The 16472-nt window shown below is 65.6% G+C and overlaps 1 protein-coding gene across 1 annotated transcript in view; it reads right to left on the bottom strand.

The window, feature by feature from the left end:
• Positions 1–4430: 4430 nt before the first annotated feature.
• MUC2 (mucin 2, oligomeric mucus/gel-forming) overlaps positions 4431–16472 on the bottom strand; it is a 36087-nt gene continuing 24045 nt past the window's right edge. The window contains exons 42-51 of the mRNA XM_062198504.1: positions 16312–16416; positions 16131–16171; positions 15886–16008; positions 15690–15788; positions 14873–15001; positions 14625–14664; positions 14318–14444; positions 14076–14235; positions 5279–5285; positions 4431–4645 (exon numbers count right to left, since the gene is read on the bottom strand). Coding sequence (XP_062054488.1) covers positions 4431–4645; positions 5279–5285; positions 14076–14235; positions 14318–14444; positions 14625–14664; positions 14873–15001; positions 15690–15788; positions 15886–16008; positions 16131–16171; positions 16312–16416 — 1046 coding nt within the window. The remainder of the gene's footprint in view (positions 4646–5278; positions 5286–14075; positions 14236–14317; positions 14445–14624; positions 14665–14872; positions 15002–15689; positions 15789–15885; positions 16009–16130; positions 16172–16311; positions 16417–16472) is intronic.

Below are 16472 nucleotides of genomic sequence, written 5' to 3'. Positions count from 1 at the left end.
CGCGTGGACCTGGGCTTGTGCTGTTTGGAGAGTTCTGGGGCGAGATGGACCTGGCTTGGTCTCCCGCCTTCCTTCCCAGGGGAACGGTGAAGGGGCGGCTCGCGGGGGGAATTTGGACCGTGGCTCCGAGGGCTTCCCAACTGTGGTCTCCAGGACCCGCTCCCCGCCCCCCCCCCCCCAGCACAAAAGACAGAACCTGGCATAAATCTAAGGAATTGGCCCCCGGCACCCAGGTGTCGCTTGATGGAATGTTCTAGAACGCCCCAGCAGGCTGGACTTCCTCTTCTGGAAATGCAGCCGACCACACACATGTTGAAACCGCTTCCGGCTGCGACACGATGGGAGATTCCTGGTAAGAAAGAAAAGAAAGACAGCGACAATGGTAGTAACAGTAACGGACTTGTGCTCCTCCGAAGCTGGGGAGCGCCAAGGGGCTGAGAACAGAGGAGGTGTGGCCGGGCGCTCCCCGCCTCGGGTTCCAGGCTGCACAGAGAGGACCAGCAGCCGAGACCCAGCACGGAGCTGAGACCCCGGGGGCTCCCCTTCAGGGAGGGGGAGAATCAGGGCACATGGCCACGCACCCGGCCACAGCGGCAGCCACGTGCATTCCACTGTCACCCCTCCTAGGACCCGCCCGGGTGCCCTGTGTGCTGCAGCCCGGCTGTCCCCCCACCCCGAGCTGGGACAGCGCTGACCCCAGGCCGCTCAGCACCGCAAGACTCAGTTGCTCTCACTGTGAGTTCAGCTTGCAAAGACTTGGGTGCTGGAGAGACGGGTGCCCGCCCCTCCCCAAAAGGCCGCCCTTCCCTCGGGAGGGCCCCCCAGCCTGGCTCAGCCTCGGCCCCCCCCACTGGCCCTGTGCCCGGCTCTCGCCCGTTTCCCTGCTCAGCAGCTGTGGCCCCGTGCTTCTCCACCTCTATTCTTCTGGACCCAGGCGGTCCTGGACCACACGGAACCCAGCGCCAGCAGCGCTGTCGCCCGAGGGTGCCCCTTATCCCCCGGGGCCTCCTCTCCTCACTGTCAGGGTGACCCTCACCCCCGTCTAGCGACTCAAATGCTCATCTCTGGAACCCTCTCATCTCGGAATGCTCCCATCAGAGAGCTGGGCACCCAGAGCCCCGGACACGGACGCTGAAGCTGGGCCATCCATGGCTCCCAGGACACGGACGCTGAAGCTGGACCATCCACGGCTCCCGGGACACGGACGCTGAAGCTGGGCCATCCACAGCTCCCGGGACACGGACACTGAAGCTGGGCCATCCACGGCTCCCGGGACACGGACGCTGAAGCTGGACCATCCACGGCTCCCGGGACACGGACGCTGAAGCTGGACCATCCACGGCTCCCGGGACACGGACGCTGAAGCTGGGCCATCCACAGCTCCCGGGACACGGACGCTGAAGCTGGACCATCCACGGCTCCCGGGACACGGACGCTGAAGCTGGACCATCCACGGCTCCCGGGACACGGACACTGAAGCTGGGCCATCCACGGCTCCCGGGACACGGACACTGAAGCTGGGCCATCCACGGCTCCCAGGACACGGACGCTGAAGCTGAACCATCCACGGCTCCCGGGACACGGACACTGAAGCTGGGCCATCCACGGCTCCCGGGACACGGACGCTGAAGCTGGGCCATCCACGGCTCCCAGAAACGGACGCTGAAGCTGGGCCATCCATGGCTCCCGGGACACGGACGCTGAAGCCAAACCATCCACGGCTCCCGGGACACGGACGCTGAAGCCAAACCATCCATGGCTCCCGGGACACGGACGCTGAAGCTGGACCATCCACGGCTCCCGGGACACGGACGCTGAAGCTGGACCATCCACGGCTCCCGGGACACAGACACTGAAGCTGGACCATCCACAGCTCCCGGGACACGGACGCTGAAGCCAAACCATCCATGGCTCCCGGGACACGGACGCTGAAGCTGGACCATCCACGGCTCCCGGGACACGGACGCTGAAGCTGGGCCATCCACGGCTCCCGGGACACGGACGCTGAAGCTGGGCCATCCACGGCTCCCGGGACACGGACGCTGAAGCTGGGCCATCCACGGCTCCCGGGACACGGACGCTGAAGCTGGGCCATCCACGGCTCCCGGGACACGGATGCTGAAGCTGGACCATCCACGGCTCCCGGGACACGGACGCTGAAGCTGGGCCATCCACGGCTCCCAGGACACGGACGCTGAAGCTGGACCATCCACGGCTCCTGGGACACGGACACTGAAGCTGAACCATCCACGGCTCCCGGGACACGGACACTGAAGCTGGACCATCCACGGCTCCCGGGACACGGACGCTGAAGCTGGACCATCCACGGCTCCCGGGACACGGACGCTGAAGCTGGACCATCCACGGCTCCCGGGACACGGACGCTGAAGCTGGACCATCCACGGCTCCCGGTACACGGACGCTAAAGCCGAACCACCCACGGCTCCCGGGACACGGACACTGAAGCCGAACCATCCACGGCTCCCAGGACACGGACGATGAAGCCGAACCATCCACAGCTCCCGGGACACGGACGCTGAAGCTGGGCCATCCACGGCTCCCAGGACACGGACACTGAAGCTGGACCATCCACGGCTCCCGGGACACGGACGCTGAAGCTGGACCATCCGTGGCTCTGGGGACACGGACACTGAAGCCGAACCCTCACATGGCTCCCGGGACACGGACGCTGAAGCTGGACCATCCGTGGCTCTGGGGACACGGACACTGAAGCCGAACCCTCACATGGCTCCCGGGACACGGATGCTGAAGCTGGACCATCCATGGCTCCCGGTCATTTGGCCCAGATTCTTGCACGGAGCTATTTTGCATCCCTGTAAGAGTTCATCTCTGGACCTTCTACAAGCCCAGCCAGTGTAAACACAGCCCTCGCCATGCAGAGAACTCGGCCACTGCACCTGCTGAGCTGGGTGGGAAGTGGAGCAACTGGGACTGGAACCGGTGCCCATGCGGGATGCTGGCACTGCAGGCCGTGGCCTAGCCCACTGTGCCACAGCACTGGCCTCCATGTGGTTTTCCAGTTTATGTTTAAGTCATTGTCCAGTTTGAGCCACTTTTTATATGAGACAGGCGGTCTGGGTGCCTTTTGTGGGTGTGGCCTGTGGGCCACGTCTGAAGCCACCTGCCCCTCCCGCCAGCCCTGGCCCTGGCCCTGGGCTCTCTCCCGCTCCGGTGCCCTTCTGGCCACTTCTCTGCCTGCCCGGCTCTGTCTGCACGGCCGTGCGTGCCTGGATGGAATGGCATTGGGAGGCGTGGCCTCCGGCTGGTGACGAATACCTGGGGTTCACAGCTCGTGAGAGAGCCCCCTGGTGTTTGCTCTCTGCCACCTGCACCCCTGCTGTCCCCCTGGGGTGCCGCAGCCCGAGGCCTCGTCAGAAGCCGGCAGAGGCCCACCCCTCCCCCGGACTCAGAGCCTTCTGGAAGAGCCCACTCCTCCGGAGGCGGCCCGAGCAGCAGACCCCCACGGCGCGTCTGCACTGGGGGAGGGGATTCCTCTTGCTTCTCTCTCAGAATTGGTGGAGTGACCTTGTCTGTGCCTGCACAGGCGTCTCGCTGAGACTCTGATGGAGTAGGGCCGGTGTTGAGGCACAGCTGGGCCGGCGTCCCTGTGGGCCCCAGCTCGAGCCCTGGCTGCTCCGCTTCCAACCCAGCTCCTTCCTGTGGCCTGGGAAGGCAGTAGGAGATGGCCCAAGTCCCTGGGCCCCTGCACCTGCGTGGGAGACCCGGAAGAAGCTCCTGGCTCCTGGCTTCAGATCGGCACAGCTCTGGGTGTTGCAGCCATCTGGGGAGTGAACCAGCGGATGGATGACCTCTCTCTCTCTCTCTCTCTCTCTCTCTCTCTCTCTCTCTGTCACGTTGCTTTTCAAGTAAATAAAATAAATCTTTTAAAAATGGAATTAAGCCTACAGATCGATTTGGGGAGAGCAGGAAGCTTACTTTGGTGGATCTCCCGGCCACAGACACGCAGTCAGGCCTGGCTGCCCCTCTCGGATTTATTGCACGAATGTTCTAGATGTCTGTCACTCAGGCTTGACATGCACGCCGCTGGCTGCAAGTCTGACTGTCAGAGTCCGAGCGGTGGTAACTGCACGTCTGAGCCGTGGCTCCGTGCGTCCATGGCTGGCGTTCCAAGAGGTGGTAACTGCACGTCTGAGCTGTGGCTCCATGCGTCCGTGGCCGGCATTCCAAGAGGTGGTAACTGCACGTCTGAGCCGTGGCTCCGTGCGTCCGTGGCCGGCATTCCGAGCGGTGGTAACTGCACGTCTGAGCCGTGGCACCATACATCCGTGGCCGGCGTTCCAAGAGGTGGTAACTGCATGTCTGAGCCGTGGTGCCGTGCATCCGTGGCCAGCATTCCGAGTGGTAGTAACTGCACGTCTGAGCCGTGGCGCCGTACATGTGTGGCCGGCTCACAGCGCAGCGCTCGGCTCCCGGATGCCGAGTTTGTATCCCATCAGCTCCTGGAGTTTTGTGTGGATTCCTCGGGATTTTCGGCAGCGCCGTGGTGCCGTTCGCAAGCGTTTCTTCATCCCCGGCCGGCCTGCGCCTGTTCCCTTCCTCCTCCGGCGGGAGCGGCCCGGGCGGCCGTGCCGGGGCGAGCGTCGGGCCCTCAGCGCCGTGCCCGGTCAGGCTTCCCGTCCAACGGCAGCCTGCGGCCCGGTGAGGGCCAGACCTGTCCCCAGAGTAAACAGCCTCTCGGCCGAGCGCAGTCGTCAGAGGCAGCCCTGACAAGAGGGCCGGAGCAGCACGAGGAGCCGAGCCCCAGCCGCAGCCCCGGCCCTGCCCCCGCTCGCCCCCACCCCCGCGCCCTTGAAGCCGCCCAGGATAAGGACCCAGGCTGTCTCGGCTCGCAGGTTCACACAGGCAGCACCCCCGAAAGCTCACCTCCGCCACACGGGCTCACGGAAGCTCCCAGAGTCACCCAGCAGCCGGGCAGCGGGCGGCGAGGGTCCCCACTTGCCGGGGCCAGGCCTCGGGACGGCGGGGGCGGGGGCGGCCGGTGAAACCAGGCTGTCAGTCTATGAAACTCCCCCGTCCCGTCAGCCACGGGGAGCAGCCGACGACAAGCCGCCTTCCAGCACCTGGGACCGGCTGCCGCCCATAGGTGAGGGCAGGGGCCCGGGGCAGGGTGGACCACGGGCAGCTGCGACCCGGGGCTGAGGTCGAGGAGTGTGTGCCACCAGTCCCCAGGGGCCACGGGGACCCCGCTGCTGCCCGGGCTCTGAGGACAGGGGCGGGGACTGGGAGGGAGGGGGATTCGGCAGCTGAGCAGGTACATCGGCCGAGTCCTCCACGCGGTGAGGGCTGGGTGGACGCTACGTTTATGCTGGCCGGGCTGACAGGCAGAAGGGGCCAGGACACAGGACAGGAGCCAGGAGACAGGGCAGGGGCCAGGACAGGACAGGGGCCAGGGGCCAGGGGCCAGGGGACAGGACAGGACAGGACAGGGGCCAGGGGCCGCCGATGTCAGAGTCAGGTGCGACACAGGCTCCACCCGGCCCCGGGAACCATGGGGTCACAGGAACACCGAGCCGAGAGCCCAGCGGCTCCTGGCCGGCGGGCACAGCCAGCAGCCTTGGTCTGGACCAGGGCTACGGTCACCATGCCACCGTCTCGCCAGCGCCACTTCCCGCACCGTGGTTCCAGCGCCTTCTGGATCCGTGCGTGGAGCTGCTCCCAGGAATGTCGTAAGCCCGGGAATCGCTCCTCTGGCATCAGGCCACGTGCTGTGTTAATTTGTCATAAAAACAAGGATTCTCGCCACCCTGGGAGGCCTGGCCCTGGCCTGGCCCCGCCCCAGCTGTTACGGCCATCTGGGGAGTGACCCAGCAGATGGAAGACCTCCGTCTCTCTGCTGTGTGTCTGTGTGTCCATCTGTCTGTGTCTCTGTAATCCCGCCTTTCAAATAATTAAATAAATCTTGAAACCAGGGGCCTGGGGCAGGCGTCTGGCCTGCAGTTAACCCACCGTTGGGAAGCCTCATCCCATATGGCGGCGCCGGGCTCCAGGCTCGGCGTCACTCCCAGCTCCAGCTCCCAGCGAATGCAGGCCCCAGGGACAGGGACGATGGCTCGTGGGGTCCCAGCCACCCACGCGGGGGACCTGAATGAGCTCCGGGGTCCTGGCTTCAGTGTGGGGTTGGCCCTGGCTGTCTGTCTCTCTGTGTGTGTCTGCCTCTCTCCCTGCTCTCAAACAAGTAAAAATTCATCAATTAGAAGTCAGGGCTGGGTTTTTGTTGTCGGAGGGCCTGGCGCTGAGGCCCAGCTCTGTGTCTGACCCAGCTCCCTGCTGGTGAGCGCCCTGGGGGGAGCAGCCACCCGCCGGGGGACTCGCGCCCCTGCCCCCGACATGGGAGACCCAGGTTGAGCTCGGGCTTCTGGCTGCCGCAGGTGGGGAGTGAGCGATGGGTGGAAGACCACACCCTGCCTCTCCCCCTGCCTTTCAAACAAACAAGAAGTAAACAAATAAAAAAATCCGGCTGCCCTCCCAGTGCGGACCTGGCCTCCCCTGCCCCCCGGTGGGGAGGGGCTTGTGGCTCACTCCACATCTCGTGGCTGTGCTGCCCTCGGTGACCGGGTTCCGACACGGTGACAAGGTCAGCCAGCTCCAAACACCAAGGCTCTTGTCTAATGTTATTTGGGAGGCGGGAGATGTATCCCCACTACTGTGCACCCAAGAGCCCGCAGGGCTGGGCAGGGCCCAGATGGGACCACAGAGCTCAGTCCAGGTCTCCCAGTCCCTGGGCAGCAGGAAGCTGCAGTCCGGAGCTGGAGCCGGCGTCACACAGCTGTCCCCAAGGGGCCTCGGGCCTCTCGTGGCTAACGCCCTCCTCGCCCCCAGGACTCAAGCCCCAGCTCTCTCCGACCCCAGCTTCCTGCCGACCTGGGGAGGCAGCTGGCAGTGGCCCCCGCGTGGCTCCGAGCTGCAGCCTGGCTTGGGCCCACTGCAGGTACCTGGGGGGCGAGTGGAGATGTGGGGTCCCTGCTCTGGGTGGGACAGGAGCCGTCTCTGGGTGAGGAGCCTGGGCCTTGAACACTCAGGCAGCGGCGTGCACTTACTAAGCACCTACTGTGTTCTCGGGTTTGCTTTTCTCAGCACGTAAATCAGAATTACGGAGCTGGAAGAGATGTGACCCACATCCGAATACAGATGCCTTAACCAGGCAGATGGGACCCTGCCTACGACACCGGCAGCCCATATGGGTGCCAGTTCACGTCCCGGCTGCTCCACTTCTGATCCAGCTCCCTGCTACCGCACCTGGGAAGGCAGCAGAATGTGGCCTGAATTCTTGGGCCCTGCTATCCACATGGGAGACCCAGGTGGAGCTCCTGGCTCCTGGCTTTGGCCTGGCCCAGCCCCGGCACTTGCAGCCATTTGTGGAGTGAACCAGTGGATAGAAGACTCCTCTCTCTCTCTCTCTACCTTTCAAAAAATATGTTTCCCTTTTTAAAGGAAGACACTGAGAGGGAAGCTTCCGGTCGCTCATCAGTGTGACGGGGGGGGGGGCTCTTTCCTGCCAGGTCTCTGCTCAGGGAAAACCTCCAAGTCCCAGAGGATGCAGGTAGGACAGGCGGCCCCGACCGACAGCTCAGAAATGATTCCGCACAAGATCAGGAGGAGCCGGAGCAGAGTGCACACTGCCAGGTGGCAGTGTGGAGAAACCAGCGAGGAGCTGGAGCGGTGTGTAAACCTCCGTCCGGCCGCCAGGTGGCAGTGTGGAGAAACCAGCGAGGAGCTGGAGCGGTGTGTAAACCTCCAACCCGCCACCAGGTGGCAGTGTGGAGAAACCAGCGAGGAGCTGGAGCGGTGTGTAAACCTCCGACCCGCCACCAGGTGGCAGTGTGGAGAAACCAGCGAGGAGCTGGAGCGGTGTGTAAACCTCCGTCCGGCCGCCAGGTGGCAGTGTGGAGAAACGAGGAGCTGGAGTGGTGCATAAACCTCCGACCCGCCGCCAGGTGGCAGTGTGGAGAAACCAGCGAGGAGCTGGAGTGGTGCGTAAACCTCCGACCCGCCGCCAGGTGGCAGTGTGGAGAAACCAGCGAGGAGCTGGAGCAGTGTGTAAACCTCCGTCCCGCCACCAGGTGGCAGTGTGGAGAAACCAGCGAGCTGGAGCGGTGTGTAAACCTCCGTCCCGCCGCCAGGTGACAGTGCGGAGAAAGCGAGGAGCTGGAGCGGTGTGTAAACCTCCATCCCGCCGCCAGGTGGCAGTGCGGGGACACCACCTCCGCGCAGTGGATTTCCCAGGACCAGACTGAATCCTGCCTCCCCCGGGGCCACACACTAGAACCCGCTTTCCTTCGTGGCGCCACCTTGCCCAGGCTGAGGCCGGCACTCTTGGATCTGAAGAGATGCGGACGGAATTCATCAAGGTGCTGAAAACATCACCAGAGAGCAGATGGAGGGGCGCACTGTGCCCCGACAACCCCGCACCCCAGGTGGAGCCGGCTCTCTCCCAGGGCAGTCACTCGGCCACCCACGGCTTCCTCCCCGGGGGACACCGCAGGAGTTGTCCTCACTCGTCTGTCCCTGCTCAGCTGAGAAAACCCAGACTGGGTTCGGCTCCCTGGTCCCAGTGCTCCCCAAAGAGCCGGAAGTTGAGACTTTTGCCTCCGTGCTCTTCTCGCCCTAAGCTGGGCTCGCGGCTGCGATGTGGTTTTCATCCCTTGCTCCTCTCGGCGAGGACCTCCTGGCTGAGCCCCTGCCCCCACGAGGGGCCCTGTGGCCGCCCCAACACCAGAGGGCGACGGCGAGACGGAAACCCCTGCCTCCGTGGAAGTGGAGGCAAAGCCCAGGAGATGCCCCGTGGGTGGCGGCGAGAAGCGCGGATCCCTCCTGTTCCGTAGCTCGTCCAAACGTCCGGATGGGAGGGAGCTGGGAGGCCTCCGGTGCCTCGGGGACGCCGCCCACCCCGCCGCGGGGTTTGCGTTTGGGATCCAGCCACTCGCTGCCCGTGAATCCCATGCTAATGGACCCGCAACAGGTGTTCAAGACGGAGACAGGAGCACTCAGCAGAGCCGGGACCTGACCCTTTCTCTCCGAGAGCGATGCTGAGTGGTTGCTGACCCGGTGGGGGTGACAAGACTCAGAACCCCCTCTCTGGCCATTTTAGGACTTTCAGGTTCGTTCAGTCTCCGTGAGAAGTCGCAACTTCAACCCACTTCGAAGACGGCAGTGCGTGGTGTGGGGGGCAGCTGCTTCCGGGACAGCCCGTCCGGCCCCTCCCTGGCCCCCGCAGAGTCCTCCTGGTCTCCCAGGCGGGTGCAGGGGCCCAAGCACTTGGGCCAGCCTCCACTGCTTTCCCAGGCCATGGCAGAGAGCTGGATCGGAAGTGGAGCAGCCGGGACTCAAACCAGGGCCCATAGGGATGCCGGCACTGCGGGCGGCAGCTTTACCAGCTGTGCCACAGTGCTGTTCCCTAAATGAGCTTTCAACCCTTTCGAAGGGTGCTTCATCTGGCTTTATCTGCCTTGGGGGACTAGCAGTACCAGTGAGGTGGGCTTTTCCCTGAACGGAAAACCTCGTTAAAAACGCACTGCGAATTCCCGGGATGGTGGTCGTCTCCTCCAGCCTCGAGGAAGGGACCCACTGCGGGAGCCACGGAGAAGGCACTGCCCACTGGCCAGGGCCAGCGCCGACCACGGCCACCCGCCCCGGAGGGCTCGGCCCCGGCTGTGCTGCCCCCAGCGGGCTCCCGGGGAACTGCAGGACATGCGCGCCCACTTCCCGCCGGGCGCCCACGTGGACAACGCTCACCTGCTGGGGTGGGGTCCTGGCTTCCTCGGGAGAGACCTCCGCCACGGGGCGGGGCCCGAGTGTGTGATGCGAGAGTCTGGGAGGGGCCGAGCTGTAGCCAGGATTCCTGCTTCTTTTTGATAATTATGTTTGAAGGTCGGGGTGTGGGGGTGGACAGAGGTCTTCCATCCTCTGGTCACCTCCCCAAGGCCTCGGTGGCCTGAAGCCGGAAGCCGAGAGCCCCACCGCACAGGGGCCCGGGTACTGGGACAGCACGGGCATGGCAGGCGGCGGCTGAGCCCCTGTGCCCCGGCCGGCCCCGCGGGGTCCCAGCCTCACCCCGGAGGACAGGGCGGTTATGCTGGGCCTCCAGACAGCACCGGGGCCTACGCTTGCTGTCAGCCATCGGCGGCAGGCCCTCAGCACCCCGCGCTCCACGCCTGGAGCAGGTGCCAGGTGTGTCAGGCCGGGTCTCCGGGGCCAGCCTCGCCCCCGTGCCCGGCAACACGAGGGCGGTCGGCAGTGGCTCTGCCCACCCTCTACCCAGCACCTGCCCAAGGCCCCGCGGAGCCCGCACTGCAGGCCTGTCTCTCCCCTACCTGACCAGCTGCAGGAGAGGGGCCCTGGCCCACCCCACCCCCAGCCAGTCCCTGCGGCCACCCCCTCCGCCCCCAGCACCAGGAGCAGTGGGGACCCCGTGAGAGACCACACATGGGTGTGAGACGACGCACGTGTGTGAGAGACAACACGTGTGTGGGATGACACACATGTGAGACAACACGTGAGAGATGACACTGTGAGGAAACATGTGAGAGATGACACATGGGTGTGAGAGACGACACGCGTGTGTGAGAGACGACATGTGTGTGAGAGGCAACACGTGTGTGAAATGACACACGTGTGAGACAATGCATATGTGAGCGATGACACTGAGGAAACACATGTGTGATGACACGTGTGATAACATACATGTGAGAGACGACGCACGGGTGTGAGAGATGACATGTGTGTGAGAGGCAACACGTGTGTGAGATGACACACATGTGAGACAATGCATATGCGAGCGATGACACTGAGGAAACACATGTGTGATGACACGTGTGATAACATGCGTGTGAGAAACGACGCACGGGTGTGAGAGATGATGTTGTGAGGAAACATTGTGATGTGACACATGTATAACACGTGTGTGTGAGCTGACACGTGAGTGATGGCACACATGTGTGAGTCAACAGAGGTGGATGGGATCACAGTAAAAATGTGGAAAAGAAACAGCTTCGTCTCCACCCTGTGCCTGGTCCTCTGGATGTGCAGGTGCAGTGGACACTGGGCTGAGACGTCCCCTGTGGAGGGACAGTGGACACTGGGCTGTGACGTCCCCTGTGGAGGGGCAGTGGACACTGCGCTGTGACGTCCCCTGTGGGTGGACAGTGGACACTGCGCTGTGACGTCCCCTGGGGAAGTGCAGTGGACACTGGGCTGAGACGTCCCCTGTGGGTGGACAGTGGACACTGGGCTGAGACGTCCCCTGTGGGTGGACAGTGGACACTGCGCTGTGACGTCCCCTGGGGAAGTGCAGTGGACACTGGGCTGAGACGTCCCCTGGGGAGGGGCAGTGGACACTGGGCTGTGATGTCCCCTGTGGAGGGGCAGTGGACACTGGGCTCTGACGTCCCCTGGGGAGGGGCAGTGGACACTGAGCCATGTGACGTCCCCTGGGGAGGGGCAGTGGACACTGGGCTGTGATGTCCCCTGGGGAGGGGCAGTGGGCACTGGGCTGTGACGTCCCCTGTGGAGGGGCAGTGGACACTGGGCTGAGACGTCCCCTGTGGGTGGACAGTGGACACTGCGCTGTGACGTCCCCTGGGGAAGTGCAGTGGACACTGGGCTGAGACGTCCCCTGGGGAGGGGCAGTGGACACTGAGCCATGTGACGTCCCCTGGGGAGGGGCAGTGGACACTGGGCTGTGACGTCCCCTGGGGAGGGGCAGTGGACACTGAGCCATGTGACGTCCCCTGGGGAGGGGCAGTGGACACTGGGCTGTGACGTCCCCTGTGGAGGGGCAGTGGACACTGGGCTGTGATGTCCCCTGGGGAGGGGCAGTGGGCACTGGGCTGTGACGTCCCCTGTGGAGGGGCAGTGGACACTGGGCCATGTGACGTCCCCTGTGGAGGGGCAGTGGACACTGGGCTGTGATGTCCCCTGTGGAGGGGCAGTGGACACTGGGCTGTGACGCCCCCTGTGGAGGGGCAGTGGACACTGGGCTGTGACGTCCCCTGTGGAGGGGCAGTGGACACTGGGCTGTGACGCCCCCTGTGGAGGGGCAGTGGACACTGGGCTGTGATGTCCCCTGTGGAGGGGCAGTGGACACTGGGCTGTGATGTCCCCTGTGGAGGGGCAGTGGACACTGGGCCATGTGACGTCCCCTGGGGAGGGGCAGTGGACACTGGGCTGTTATGTCCCCTGTGGAGGGACAGTGGACACTGGGCTGTGATGTCCCCTGTGGAGGGGCAGTGGACACTGGGCTGTGACGCCCCTGTGGAGGGGCAGTGGACACTGGGCCATGTGACGTCCCCTGTGGAGGGGCAGTGGACACTGGGCTGTGATGTCCCCTGTGGAGGGGCAGTGGACACTGGGCTGTGATGTCCCCTGTGGAGGGGCAGTGGACACTGGGCTGTGATGTCCCCTGTGGAGGGGCAGTGGACACTGGGCTGTGATGTCCCCTGTGGAGGGGCAGTGGACACTGGGCTGTGATGTCCCCTGTGGAGGGGCAGTGGACACTGGGCTGTGATGTCCCCTGTGGAGGGGCAGTGGGCACTGGGCTGTGATGTCCCCTGTGGAGGGGCAGTGGACACTGGGCTGTGATGTCCCCTGTGGAGGGGCAGTGGACACTGGGCTGTGATGTCCCCTGTGGAGGGGCAGTGGGCACTGGGCTGTGACGTCCCCTGTGGAGGGGCAGTGGACACTGGGCTGTGACGTCCCCTGGGGAGGGGCAGTGGACACTGGGCTGTTATGTCCCCTGTGGAGGGACAGTGGACACTGGGCTGTTATGTCCCCTGTGGAGGGGCAGTGGACACTGGGCTGTGATGTCCCCTGTGGAGGGGCAGTGGACACTGGGCTGTGATGTCCCCTGTGGAGGGGCAGTGGACACTGGGCTGTGATGTCCCCTGTGGAGGGGCAGTGGGCACTGGGCTGTGACGTCCCCTGGGGAGGGGCAGTGGACACTGGGCTGTGATGTCCCCTGTGGAGGGGCAGTGGACACTGGGCTGTGACGTCCCCTGGGGAGGGACAGTGGACACTGGGCTGTGATGCCCCTGTGGAGGGGCAGTGGACACTGGGCTGTGACGTCCCCTGGGGAGGGACAGTGGACACTGGGCTGTGACGTCCCCTGGGGAGGGACAGTGGACACTGGGCTGTGATGTCCCCTGTGGAGGGGCAGTGGACACTGGGCTGTGACGCCCCTGTGGAGGGACAGGGCACCAGGAGGGCAGGGGTCAGGCGGGCCGATGCAGTGGACATCGCCCAGTGCTCGTGGCAGCGGGAGGGCCCAGCTCAGGCCTGGGGCTGGAGTCTTTCCGGTAGCTGGGCTCTGGTGGACCACAGCTGGGCTGCACCCCGGCCCCCGCCTCTCAGCAAAGCCGCCCCAGGGTGGCCTCCAGCGGCACCCAGCCCCGCCCAGGAAGTCCCCAGCCTGGCAGGGTTGGGCTCCCATAGGGGGTTGGTGGGGGCTCCAGGGGCCCTCCCAGAACCCCAGTCCCAGCTGTCTGAGGGGCCCGGGTCTCTGGACAGGCTGAGGGCCACTGGACTGGCCTCAGCCGCTGGCCTCCCTGGGGCTGGGGGGGGCGGTGGGTGCAGGGCAGGAAGTGGGGGTCTGGCTGCCCAGCAGAGGGGAGGCCACCCTCCCGGGAGGCACCGGGAGGCACCGGGCAGAGAGCCCTGGAATTGGCTAGGGGGGACTTGGGGACCGTCCTCTGGGGTTCAGGAAGGGCCGGCCCAGGCCAGGAGTGGGCGGGGGGAGCCAGGGGGTAGGAGCGCTTGCTGCAGCCCAGGCTGTGGTGTCTCCCAGGACACCCAGGGGCCCCCAACCTCAGCCGCGCACGGCGGCCACACCAGACCCTGCAGCGCCAAGTGCAGCCAACCAGCACAGCGTCTCTGCCAAGTTTATTACCAGGAAGTCACGGGCGACACTCAGAGAATAAATACCCGAAGCAAGGCAGCAGGCTGGGGAGGGACGTGCGGCAGCGGGGGCGGGCGGCGGGGGACAGGCCCGGTCACAGCCCGCCCGCAAGCCCGGCGACGGAGCGCCGGCGGCGCCCGAAGGCTTCACAGATGGAGTCCTGGCACAGGCAGCTCTCGATGTGGGTGTAGGTGTAGGTGAGCGAGCCGCCGTTGGGGCAGTCCAGGGCCACCTGGCGCCGGCTGGTTCGCTCCTCCCTGCAGCAGGAACACCTGGAGTCCAGGATCTTGGCCTTGCCGGAGTACCTGGTGGGGGAGAGGCAGGTGAGGCCCTGTGGCCCCGCCCCACCCGCCCGCCCCGCCCCGGTGCACACAGAGCGGGACGCACTTGGCGAAGGTGCCACAGGCCCCGGAGCAGTCGTTCACGGTGACGTTCTTCCTGCAGCCCGCGTGGGAGATCTCTCTGGTGACAGCAACGGCAGCGCAGGGCACCACGGTCTGGTTGCGAGGGGTGCCTGGGGGAGAGAGGCGGGGCTCAGGGTGGGGACCACCCCCACTCCCTCCCCATCACTTCCTCTGCCCCGCCCCCAGGCACAGCCGGCCCCAGGTGACAGCTGCACAGGAACGGAGGGGAGGGCCCGGAGGCGCCCCCTGCAGGCCGTGCCCGGGAGCTGCCCGCCCAGGGCTGCACTCACATTTCTTGCAGCATCCGTTGGCCATGAGCGTGATGGTGCCCTGCAGGGAGAAGACGTTGAGCCCGGGGCCCCCAGACCCAGACCCCGCCCCCTGCGTGGAGCGCCTCCTCCAGCCGAGTCCCCCAGCCCGTGCCAGCTGCACAAGGCCAGAGGCCACCGTCCCAGCAGGGGGGACCAGACCCCAGGGCATCGGGGAGCCCTCCGCCGCCAGCGAGCACATGGCGCTGGCGCCCCTGTCGGCCGCTCACCGGGGCGCAGCTGTTGGGGTCGAACTCAGGACAGGTGACGTTGGACAGGGACGAGATGAGCTGGCCGTGGAACTTCGTGCAGCTGAAGAACGTGCACTTGTTGTTGGGGTCTTGCTGGACGTCTCCGGGCTGCGGGGCAGAGGGGCGTCGGCGTGAGGGCAGGGCGGGACCAGGGGCTGATCTCGGACAGGATGCTGGCCCGTGTCCGGGCCAGAGCCAGGGACAGGCCCAGGCCTGAGGCCTGCACGGCCCTCAGGGTGCATCCACTTCCGAGCCCTCTGGATCTGCGAGTGAGGTCACCCTGGACTGGGGGCCCCAACCGCTCGTGAGAGACAGAGGAGGAGACAGCAGCACGGGGGAGACAGAGCAGGTGCAGCCTCGGAGCCCCGAGGAGCTGGAGACACCGGGCCAAGCCTGTCCAAGGCCCCAACGGGAACTGGCCCCTGCTGACACCTTGATGGGCGTTCGAGTTGAGAGCAAATGGAATCCCACTGCTCTAAGTCCCGCCCCCTGCCCTGGGGTGTGGTCACTGGTGAGCTGGTGGCCATCCTGAGCCTGGTGCTCAGCTCCAGGGTTCCTACACTCTGCCCAGGGCCAAGAGTGGGCGGGCAGCAGGTGCACAGCCCCAGGGTCCTGCCCCACGCCCAGGGCCAAGAGTGGGCGGGCAGCAGGTGCACAGCCCCAGGGTCCTGCCCCACGCCCAGGGCCAAGAGTGGGCAGGCAGCAGGTGCACAGCCCTGGGGTCCTGGCCCATGCCCAGGCCAAGAGCAGGTGCATAGCCCTGGGGCCCTGCCCCAGGCCCCGGGCAGGCGCTCACCTTCAGGACCAGGTAGTTGCCGCCCGGCACGTCGATGATGCACTGGGTCTGCTGGCACTTCCTGCAGCACTCGCCGGGGACCTCCACGGCCTCAAAACCCTGCAGGCACGGGTACGGTGGCTGAGCATGACCACCGGGGCCCTGGCGGACAGGTGGGTAGGGGGCGGGGCTGGTGGAGGGGCGGGGCTCTGCTCACAGGGTTGCAGGAGACGTTGCAGGGCACGGGGGTGCAGGAGATGGCATTCAGCTGGGTGCTGTTGTCCACGGCGTGGGTGCACAGGCAGTCCTGGCACTTCGAGGAGTAGACTGGGGAGCCGGGCTGCAGGCACAGGTGCAGCCGGTGAGGCGGGGCCCCCGTCATCGGCACGGGCACCCCGCCGGCGCCTCCTCCCCTCTCCCCAGTCATGGGGATCCCCCCACCCCACGCCAGCCCTGGCTTACCTGGTACTCGGCTTTGTCGTGCACACACACGCCCTTGGGAACTTGGGAAAAACACACAGCAGAGCACCCTCAGGGGCTGTCCTGCTGCCTCAGCCCCGCCTGCCCCGTGGCCTCCCTGGCCGGGTGCAGCCCCAGAACAGGCCCCCGGGGGTCCGCTTCCCTGCGGCTGGGCCGCACTCACCACAGTCGTACACGGGACAGCACCTCCCGCTCACGATCCTGAGCTTCGCTTCAAATCCCAGGTCGCACACGGGGACCTCCTTGCTGCACAGGCTGGAGTCGCACTCTGCAGCCGGCACACACACAGGCATGAGCACGGCCGGTCAGCCGGGGCCGGCAGCT

This window comes from Lepus europaeus, chromosome 7, assembly GCF_033115175.1.
Source record: "Lepus europaeus isolate LE1 chromosome 7, mLepTim1.pri, whole genome shotgun sequence".
Lineage (NCBI taxonomy): Eukaryota > Metazoa > Chordata > Mammalia > Lagomorpha > Leporidae > Lepus > Lepus europaeus.
The sequence above is the reverse complement of the archived record's forward strand: the minus strand, read 5'-3'. Positions and strand labels throughout refer to the sequence as shown.